The sequence below is a fragment of the Stegodyphus dumicola genome, chromosome 4 (assembly GCF_044657685.1).
Source record: "Stegodyphus dumicola isolate Sdum_Otavi_A_Nest chromosome 4, ASM4465768v1".
In the NCBI taxonomy this organism is placed as follows: domain Eukaryota; kingdom Metazoa; phylum Arthropoda; class Arachnida; order Araneae; family Eresidae; genus Stegodyphus; species Stegodyphus dumicola.
In genome coordinates this window covers 205,448,028-205,459,830 of record NC_140771.1, presented here as the reverse complement: position 1 = coordinate 205,459,830, position 11,803 = coordinate 205,448,028, and the positions used below count along the sequence as shown (strand labels likewise).

Sequence of the window (11,803 nt, the reverse complement as noted above, 5' to 3'; positions counted from 1 at the left end):
ATACAATTAGCTTGCTTTCAGAAAATTGAAAGCATATTTATATAATTCAGAAATATTTTTTTTAAAATTGTCATAGGCAAATCCATAAGTCCTACCTAACAACTTCTTTAAAGAAAGGAACATCCTTGTCTAGATTTTTGTGGTCTAATGTATCCATTACAGAAACCTGAAAATATGCATATTTATTTTTGACTTGTATTTAGAACTATAAGATTAAAAAGTAAATGAAATCTTTTACCTTCATTACATTCTTTAAGTCTGCAATATTAACAACCATTCCTGTATCTTTATCTACCTAAAATTCAGGGATATATTGTTGCAATGGTCATTAAAGGCAGTGTTCACACAACAGATGTAATTTTACATACCTTTCCTTTAACTGTGACTTCAACTGAAAGAGAAATATTATATATATGTATATAGAAAGATAGATATAAGCTAAGAATTTGAAAACAGAAATGATTTAAAAATTTTTGTTCATTTAATAAGGCCTCCCAACTAAATTAGTTGATGTTTGTTTTATTAGTATGTTGATATTTCATTTAAAATGAAAGATTAAGCATTTATATTTTTGCATATCAATTATGGTTTATTTAAAGTAATATATAGAATAAGTTATTTTGTTTATAATTTCTAAAAAGTTAAAATTAAAATTTTAGATTTTTATTTTAGCAAAGAATACAAAAAATACTATTATTTGTATTTAAAAAGCCCTTCAAAATTTCCAGCAGACTTCTAGAGATGTTCAAAGGAGAGGATTCCTTCATAAAGGAAACTGGCTTAGTTGGTGGTATGGTCAATTCTCCCATGTAACTGGGAGAATTGACCATGCCACCAACTTGTTCAAACCCATGTTTCATTATTCAGCAGTCTTTGTCATGCAGCCAACCTGTAGGATTACTGATATGTTTTCCATTTGTTAATCTTCTCAAGATGGTGCACCCTTGCTCGAGACGCTCCCTCGGGGGTGAATCATCGCACAGAACAGAGGTTTTTGTGATCACAAAGCCCAACTTTAGAGGAAAAATTTTCTGTCCTAACATCATTTTTGGTACTATTTTAGATTATTACACAATATCATAAATGCAAAAATTGGCATTTATTAAGGGAACATATCGACTAGCAAAATTCAACTGTTTTGACACAAAGTTATTAGGGTATAACTTTTCTCATAAAACATGTACTCTATTTTTTGCATGTAAAATAGATTGTAAATTAAAAGTTCATGTTTTTTAAAAACCATTTGTTTCTCTCCTCTGTTTATAAATCTTGCGACAGTGTGCTATGGTACTTTTCTTTAAAAATACCGCACGCATAAACTCCAACTACTACGGATTCTCCGTAGTTTCTACGGAAATTCATGAAAAACTAGGAGCTACGAAAAGTATGGAAAAAACTACGGATTTTTCAGAAACAAGAGCAGGAGAACCAATACGCGAAACGGAACCAACTAATTCATCCAATGATTGGCTGAATACTCGTGTTATCATATATCACGTGTTGAGTGCGTTCCTAGTTTTGAAGAATTAGCCAATTGTAGATCAGTAACTCCAACCGTTAACGACTTATCAATAGTTCCACCCAATTGTCTGTCTCCCAGGTTCCTCGCTGATGCGTGTTTAGGCTGCATTGTGTAGTTTACGGCGAGAGCTTAGCATGTGTCTTGTGAACTGTGAATCAGGTGAAAGATTTTTAATCATAATGCTGCCTCGAACGAAGAAGCCAAAATTATCAAAGCAGAAGTTTAAAGATTCATATTCTTCAGAATTTCCATGCATTAAAGCGTCCGAAATTTCTGTGAATCACGCACACTGCAGTGTACGCAACAAAGACTTCTCAGTTGCTCATGGCGGAAAAGATGACTGTAAACGGCATGTGTTTTCTCAAAAGCATATAGAACTTGGCACCGTAAAATCTAAAGAAATAACAAATTTCTTAATAAAAGATGATGAAACAGATCCTATAAAAGCCGAATGCTATTTTGTTCGTTTTTTAATTGAACATAATCTACCGCTTTCTGTTTCGGATCATTCCAAAGAGCTTTTCAAAGCAATTTTTCCGGATTCTGCCATAGCAAAAAAATTTAGCTGCGGTCATACCAAAACTGCTGCTATTGTGAAAACGCTTGCAGAAAATACTGTTGCTGATATTATAAAATCAGTGTGCAGTACATCATTTTCTCTAAGTACTGATGGAAGTAATGATAACAAACTGTACCCATTGGTTATAACATACTACAGTAAAGAAAAGGGAGTGATAATTACTTCATTGATTTCTATTTTAGAATGCACAAATAATACAGGAGAAGGTATTTTTAATTGTATAAATGAAAACTTTAAAAACAAAGGTTTAGAATGGAAAAATTGCTTATCATTTTCTTCAGATAATGCTAGTAATATGATTGGAAAGTTTAAAGGTGTAGCATCATTTATCAAAATGCATCAACCAAGTATAATCACCCGAGGTTGTCCGTGCCACCTCTTGCATAAAGCTGCAAAAAAAGCTACTGAAAAATTAATTGGCTCAGAAATTGAAATGTCGATAATAGATACAGTCAAAAGTCGTTAATTCGGACACCCATAATCCGGAATGATCTATAATCCGGACCTCAAAGCTAAAATCTTTCTGCGCATGCGCATAGGCGTTTTACTCGTGCGCGCAAGACATTTACGACTGCGCATTTAATATATAACGGACGGTATCAGCTAAAATTATCTATTTCAGTTAATGTTGATGATTGCGTTGTTCCTTAATCTTCGAATTTGATAGGGCTTATTATTTTTTGCAGACTGTAAAAGCAATTTTCTAAAAGTAAGCTTGAACTTTCGATTATGTCAAATAGAATTTCCGATGCTGGAGCTCCCAAAGGATCTAGAAAACGAAGGTATGTTTCGATGTCCATCAAACAAAAAATGGATAAAGGCATATTCTTTGTTTATCTAACCGTTCCGAAATCTGTATCAATTTCACGCTGAGCTGAGCGGGGGGGGGGACGTCGCGGCGCGCAATGAACTGGAAGTTGATTTGTCAACACTATCGTTATCTTCAGGGCAGATGTTTTTATTTTATTCGGCTTATAATTCCTTACGAAATGTAGTATTTAATTTCGATGTACTCCGTCTTTGATATGATTTAAATCAAATTCCTCGTCATTATAAATATCACGAATACAAATCAAATAGTTTTCTGGTTGCAATTTTCTAATTTCGGCTATGCGTAAGGTATGCTTTACGCATCCGCGCGTTGAAAGAAATGTTTAATAAAGTAAACAAATAAATATTAGGCTTCTTTTTTGGTAAATTTTGATACCCTTTAGTTCATAATTGCTCATTATTTTATAAATTACGGTTTCATATTTTTAATTTTATAATTTCTGCATGCCATCTTACCAGATTTAAACTGATGATCTATAATCCGGAATCGCCGAAGTCCGGATTAAAGACTTGACTGTATATATTTTTACTTGGATTAAAGTTCGAAACGGAAGCACAGCTTCAAAGTTGCTCAACAAATTTCGGGACAGAATGCAAAATCTCATAAAATTTTGAAATATTGCAGTACGAGATGGTTGTCTCTTTTAGAATCTATAACAAGGATTTTGGAACAGTGGGATGCTATGATAAATTTTTTTGGAGATAAACCAGATAACAGTGAGAATGAAGGAAAGAGATTGCAAAACATTAAAAAAATTTTACAGTCACCGACCACCAAATTGTAATTGTTATTTTTGAAAAATACTTTGCCTTTGTTTATAACAGTAAATATTAATTTGCAACAACAAGCTCCTTATATACATAAATTGAGAAGAGAACTTTTAATGAATTTATTTGTTAGATTCGTAAAACCATCAGTAATTTCTAAAGAAAATGAAGATGTTACTCTAACGTCTATTCCATTTCAGAAGTATAGTAAACAAAAAGAAAATGAAAATTTAGTGATTGGTGCGGAAACAAGACTATATTTAAAAAATGCCAAGTTGAATGAAATTGAAGTGAAATCATTTTTCAATTCTGTGCGAGCTTTTTTTGTAACTGTCTTGTTCATATATAATTGATAAATTTCCACTGAGTGATCCATTTCTAAAACATGCTGAAGTTGCTGACATCAGCTTGAGAACTGAAGTCTCATTTTCATCTGTTCTTTACTTGATGAATACTTTTCCATCCATTATTGATGAAAAATGTCTTAATCAAGTAGAAATTGAATTTTCCATGTATCAAGTAGATGATTTGAAAGAAATTGTAGATTTGCGTATTGATATAGCATGGGGAGAAATTGCCAAATTAAAAAATATGAATGGGTGTATTAAATACAAAGTATTGCCTTCTGTAATGCTTGCTGTCTTAATAATACCTCATTCAAATGCAGCTTGTGAAAGAATTTTTTCTATTGTTAAAAAAAATCAGACGGAATTTCGACCAAATTTAGGTCTTAAAACTCTTGAAGCAGTTCTGATTGAAAAAATAAATATGCAGGCAAATGAAGAACTGTGTTATAAAAAAACATTCTCAAAATCAGAACTTAAGCTTGCTAAGCATGCTACATATAAATCTTTGCATTCATAAATTATGCGTATTTTGTTTAATACTTATATGTATCATTCTTGGTTATTTAAATTTTATTTCCCTGTAGAAATCATATCCAGAATAAAGATATGATTTATAGCTTCTGATTTTTTCTATGATTAGTAGTGATTTGAAGTACTTTTTATTAGTGAATGTTTGAGGAGTTAAAAGAAAATTTCTAATTAAATGTGCATATAATTTACAAGGTATATTTTTAATTATTCAGTTTTATATGTATATGGATTTTAAATGTAATAAAATTGATTACAATTAATTATTAATTTAAAATTAATGAATGGTTAATTACAACATACGCTACGCGCACATTTTCAAAGTTGTAAAAATGTCGTTCGCGCGTTGACTACTGACAAGGTTTGCTGAAGGTTGGAGTCTATGCGCACGGAACTCCAAATGTTGCATGATGGTTTTAAAACATATTTAAGAATAATGAGCAGTATTTTACATTTCACTTAAAAAGAAAAATATTTAAAGTAAATTAGTAAAATGTTTTGAAAGTCAGAAAAAAATGGTATTAAATTTTTAATATATCCAAAACTAATGATCGCAAATTTTTATATCCTGCACAGCTGTGGAAAATTTAAACCTTCCACGCTGGTTTATTTCCAAGAAAAGTGTACCGAAAGTTTTAAAAAAATTTGGAGAAAAACTAAATGACCGTTTAAACACTAATAATTTATTAAAGAACATTTTAATGTTTTCCTGCATCATAATCATCTTGATTTTACATTTCTGCATCTAGTTTTTGTTTAACTGTTTCTGGCCGTTTTAGAAAGTTTGTAAGCAAAATAGGCCTCACGAATTCTCTCTCAATATTTAAAGTAAATTAGTAAAATGTTTTGAAAGTCAGAAAAAATGGTATTAAATTTTTAATATATCCAAAACTAATGATCGCAAATTTTTATATCCTGCACAGCTGTGGAAAATTTAAACCTTCCACGCTGGTTTATTTCCAAGAAAAGTGTACCGAAAGTTTTTAAAAAAATTTGGAGAAAAACTAAATGACCGTTTAAACACTAATAATTTATTAAAAAACATTTTAATGTTTTTCTGCATCATGATCATCTTGATTTTACATTTCTGCATCTAGTTGTTTTTGTTTAACTGTTTCTGGCCGTTTTAGAAAGTTTGTAAGCAAAATAGGCCTCATTTATTCTCTCTCAATCTATTTTTTGCAAACCACTTTACCATATAAAATCCTGGTTGTATTCCTAATTATTCCATTACTTTAATGAGGTTTTGTACACCATCATTAAAACATATCGCATCTAATAAACCTAATTTTACGACACTCAAAAAGTTTTTAGTATGTGTGTCCAGATGCAATTACCATTCAGGTTTTGAGTTCTTCAATGAATGCAGTTGACAGTTTTTATCAGAGAGACTTCTAAACACACAGCTAATAAAATGGGTTCTGGCAAAAGAACGTTTATGAACATACTTTTTACCAGCTATTATCTGTCCCTTCTAAACTGGTGGGCTTGCTACTACTTGTTTGCATTTTGTAATGAAAGATTTTTAAACATGTCTAAGATATATAATTTTGGAATTGTCTCAGGCTGTTTTATTTTTAGTGCAAATAAAAAAAAAAATTGTCCCTATTAAAAAATTAATATTTTCAGAAGGGCTATTAAAATTAAATTATTCTGAAGATTTAATCAATTATTACACTTTTTAATTAAAAAGTACAAGAAGTAAAATATTCTTTCATGGGGGAATTGGAAGGCAGACATTCGATCTCTGACAAAATGCCAGAATATGATAATTGCTTTCTAACATTAACTAATTGGCTTGTTTAACAATTTCCTTCATCTAATAATGCTTGCTTGCCGTAATAAACGGAAGTCAAGGCTTTCCAAAATAAAAAGGAAAATGCAAAGCATAAAAACCCCACAGTAGCAAAAAAAGGAATCAGAAATGCAAATGTTTATATCACATGGTGAGTTAACCCTCCGAGTGCGATTTTTAGTCACATGATATGTTATAATTTAAGATATTTTGCTTTCTTATTTTCTTTAATAATATGAATAAAAATATGTAAATATGCAAATTTAGCTTATAAAAGATATTTAAATACAGGTCTTTGTGAAGGATCCAAAAAACCCATGCCACTTGGAGGGTTAGCCATGTTGTTTGTGCTTCTCCCTCCAACAGGTGGCACTAGTCTTGCACAGAATATCAAATTAAAGATCAGGATCTTAAAACTATATTCACTTCAAAAGTAATGGACACTGGCAAAATTGTTTGATAACTGGGGGGGGGGGGGGGGGTAAGAAAACGCTTTGGCACATCTGCATGACAGTTTGCTCGAAATTGTTTACATCTTTTGCTGATGTGTTAAAAGAATAATTTTAAAAACTTTCATCCATTATAAATCAATGTGTTAAATAATTTTGAGAATCGCGTTTGCTATGTTATTACAAATAGGAAATCTGCCTGTTCCTTTAGTGACTGGTCTCCATGACCAAGGATAAAGCTACAAGTGTGCTACTCAAGAATTAAATGTACAACATTTAAGATTATGTGAGTAAAATAACCTTTCAGTGGAAATTCATCAACATATCTGGTAATAAAACATCAAATATTGCTTTGGTTAACATGAGTAAATAGCCTTTGTTATTGTGATGCACTTGAAAGAATATATTCTTTATTTTTCAAATTTTCTTCAGTATTGGGATATACAAAGTGAGGGAAAAGGCTACTTTTAGACTACTGTAACAAAGGAATATTTGTTTAATATGGATACAAAATATGTAATTTAGGATGAGGTATTAGCTATATTTCAGTTTCTGATTAGATAATATATTAGTGGTATGTTTTACTAATCTAAACTTTCATATTTGTGAGGAGAGAAAAGTAGTATACTATCCAAGTGAGATCTTATGAGAATACTACCGTAAAAATAAATACTGGAAGCTTGAGTTAAGGAGAATGAACCAGTATGAGACAATAGAAAATTCGTAGTTTATTTTTAAAAATGAAATTGTGTGAATTTCATACTTCAAATATTCCACTAATGTGTGCAATATTGTGGATTTATTGATTTATAAGGGATCATAACCTTCATGAATTAAGCTTAAATTCTTGTTTGCCACTTTTTCGGATGGCACAGAGTGTCCTTCAATATCGACAGACAGATTTGTATCATCCATAAGCAAATGGGTGTTGAGAAAAGATTAAATGTGACAGTAGGCTCTTTTCCTCAGCGCAAGATTTTCTATACACAACCTTACCACAATTCTGCATGAAGCATAAACGAAGCATCGGAAACTTCGTTGTCGATTGCAAAGTATATCAGCTATTCCCTTGGGCAGTCGGTACCATCCAAAAAAAGTAACAACCTAAGTTCTTTTACTCATGGGCAATAACATGGGTTCCTTCATTTATTTGCAGTTCAGTACTGAATTATCACCCGACACATCGAGTGGCTATAGGGTTGCCTAATCTGGCCCTTAGTTTATGGTCATTTGCTGAGCAGTTTTATTTTCTCTGTTATCCCTTATTGTTATGTGCTAGCAAATGTCCAATTTTCTTCATGTGTTTACATAGATGGTGATTTAAAATTCAAAAGTAAAATTAACTTATCATTTATGTTTGAATAACTGCATAACTAAAAGCACACTTAATATATAGCAGTATATGTCCAGTGTATTTATTACTAATTCAGTTTATTGTTTGTAGTCAAGATCTAACGTAATGGCTGTATGTTAATTATAAACACTACTCAGTTTTTATTATTCTCTTCTTCCATACAACAGCCAATGATAACTGTGTGTGCATGCATACAAGTTCATATGCTTTGATTTGAAAATATGGCATCAAGCATAGTAAATCTTTTGTGATGAGGAAGGTAATTAATTATACTGGCTTCTCATTGGATTCATCTATGGAACAAACTTCAACATGCTTTTGTTCAATGTAATTCAGGATGCATTTGTCATATTGTGTCTTTAACACATCACTAGATAGATGCAAGTCCTTTTTGAAGAGAATGAAATCTGTTTTCCGCTATAATTTTGTTTCTAGGCAAAGGTGTGACCAATGGTTTTCTAGGTAGAGACACAATTCTTCGATTGTCTTCAGTTTTGTAAGCTTTGTGAAATTTGATAAAATTTCTTCATCTTGAGTAGTCATTCTTCGTTTCTGCGCATCTTGTATCCCTATGGGGTCTTAATTCCCAGAAGCAACGTACCTGATCATTTAAACAATCAGTTTTAACTTGCACACGAACTTGACGGCGATTGTTCTGTATTCTTAAATCAATGACTTGACAATCACAAAAATTTTTATAGCATCATATCTTTAGAATTCCCAGTTTTGCCAATTTTTTTACAGTACAAAGTCCAGACTTCGGCGATTCCTAATTATAGACCATCAATTTAAATCTGGTAAGATGGCATGCAGAAATTATACTATTAGAAATATGAAACCGTAATTTATGAAATAAAATGCAATTATGATCTAAAGGGTATCAAATTTTACAAAAAAGCGTAATATTTGTTTACTTCATTAAACATTTCTTTCTGTTACGAAGAACACAGAAAATATATAAATCAAATATATTTAAAACAGTTCGTTCAGTTGCGGGCCTGCCTCTACCCGAGGCTGGGTGCATTATGAATAAAGACAAAAAAATTCTTAATAAATCATTCTTTATTTCCATCAAAACAGTATCACTCTTCCGAGCTCAGCTTTCGTTCGTCTACAAGCAAAACATTCGAAAACAAACTCAGCACGCAGGCTGACGTCACAAGCAGCAGCGCCTCGCGCCGGTTATTACTTCAGTTCATTTCACAACATCCTCCCCCCCCTTGAGACTCAGGTTGAGTCTCAAACTCATAACAAACATTATTTAAAAGATCAAGTCTTTTTGGAACTTTTACAAGTCGTCCAGAGGAGGAATATTGTTGCATCACCATTTTATCAGGTGCAATACTCTTTTTTAACGTACACCCAGCACTAGAATTAGATTCCTCTGCACCCAGTTTCTTATCAGGAATTATGTTTCTATCATTGGACTGTATCTCCAGAGGAAAGATGCGTTGTATTGGTCGTATAACTATTCCATGCCGGGTCTTAAGTTTAACCGTACGAATCTTTCCATCACGTCCAGGGATCAATTCTGTAATTCGGGCTAAAGGCCAAAATAAACGTTTTCTGTTATCATCCCCCATCAGTACTATTTCTCCTACAACAGGTTCCCGAGATCGCTTTTCATTATGCTTTTGAACCAGTTGACTAAGGTATTCTTTTCTAAATCGTTGTCTCAGATCATTTAACAATTTAGTTCTATACTTTAATCTCTTATTAAGACTTGACGAATTTAATTCATCAAGATCTTCAACATTGGAATTTCTGTTCTCGATAAGAAACATGGCGGGTGTCAGAGGTACTAATTCTTGCGGATCTTCAGAAACATAAGTTAAGGGTCTAGAATTAATTATAGTTTCACAATCACAAATAATAGTACAAAGTTCTTCAGATGATAACACTGTTTTACCTAAAGTACGTTTTAACAATTCTTTTACTGTACGAACCAACCTCTCCCACCAGCCACCCCACCAAGCTGCAGTAGGTGGAATAAATTTCCAGATTATACTTTCAGTTCCCGTTTCCTTTACTACTTTAGTCCAATTTAGTTTTGATAAATCATTAGACGCACCCCGAAAATTTGTCCCGTTATCACTATAGATTATTCTAGGGCGTCCGCGCCTAGCAACAAATCGTCGAAGCGCCAGGAGAAACGCATCAGTAGAAAGAGAATTTACGAGTTCAAGGTGAATGGCACGGTACACAGCGCAGGTGAACAGCGCGATCCACACCTTTCCTCCATTTTTTAAAAACAGCGGTCCGGCCAAATCAATCCCTATGATTTCAAATGGCGCACAATCCGTAACTCGGTCTGGCGGCAGAGGTGTCGGTTCGCTTGACATGGCCTTAGTTTTAAATCTTTTACAAACGATACAGTTAAAGAGGACATTTTTAATGGCCTTTCTAGCTCTGACTATCCAAAATCTTTCTCGTAATATGCATTGCATCATCTGAAGACCAGCATGACAGTTCTTATTATGCACATTTCTGATTAATAACTTAGTAAAATCACATTTTTCTGGTAACAGTATTGGATACAGAAAAGATTCATAGTCATCTCTATTTAGTATTCTCGTTTTAACTCTTAGAATACCATCATCATCAATGAGCGTTTCAATAAAATTATAAGATTTCTTATCAGTCAGATAATAATTTTGAACCAAACGAATTAAATTTTTCTCAGAATTTTCAATTTCATACTGTGAAAGTTCAATCTTTCCATTCTTTTCAGAACCACCTTTACAATTATTTACAAATCTAAATATCCATGCAAATACTCTAATCATTTTATCATAATTGGATACACTGATTCGATGCCAAGGGGGTGCGTCTTTTGATAGATCAATATTCACTCTTTTTATCTTTTTCCTCTCCAATTCTACTTCTTCATGCAAATAAATAATCTCACCAGTGGGCCAGTTTTCAGGGCTTTCTCGTAACCACAAGGGGCCTTCCCACCATCTAGACCGAAGCATTTGCTTCGCAAAACATCCGCGCGACAACAAGTCGGCAATATTTAGTTTCCCTGGGATATGTCTCCATGAATGACCTCGCGTCAACTCTCGAATCTCTTTAACCCTATTTTCGACGAAAACGGACCAATTTCCTTGCTCTGTTATCCACCAAAGGGCAGTGGTTGAATCAGACCAGAAGGTAACTTTTAAATCGGGCAAACTGAGAGCTTTGATAATAGAATTTGCAAGTCTAGAACCTATACAACAGGCCATTAATTCTAAGCGAGGAATGCTTAAAGATTTCAAAGGCGATACTCTAGACTTCGCCCGTACGAGATTTATTTTTACTTCAGAATTAAATATTGATCGAACAAAGACGCACGCTGCATACGCCCCCTTGCAAGCATCCACAAATACATGTAGTTCAGACGTGTCATTGATAAACAAGTATCGAGGCAAAGTAACATCTTTCAAAACATTAAGTTCTTTAAACCAGTTCAAAAATATATTTACATCATTCGGAGACAATTCATCATCCCATGCAATTTTCACTTTCCACAATTTTTGCAACAACAGTTTTGGAAGCAATGTAGTTGGCGTTATTAAACCAATAGGATCAAAAATTGTCTGCACAATTGCCAAAATTGTCCTCTTTGTGATTTTTGTATCACAGGT

General features: G+C 32.8%; 1 protein-coding gene across 1 annotated transcript in view; it reads right to left on the bottom strand.

Moving 5' to 3' along the window:
* The window catches only part of pr (6-pyruvoyl tetrahydrobiopterin synthase purple), a 36,203-nt gene that overhangs the window by 287 nt on the left and 24,113 nt on the right, over positions 1-11,803 (bottom strand). Inside the window, exons 3-5 of the mRNA XM_085815916.1 lie at positions 369-391; positions 239-295; positions 96-166 (exon numbers count right to left, since the gene is read on the bottom strand). Of these exons, the coding sequence (XP_085672042.1) occupies positions 96-166; positions 239-295; positions 369-391 (151 nt within the window). The remainder of the gene's footprint in view (positions 1-95; positions 167-238; positions 296-368; positions 392-11,803) is intronic.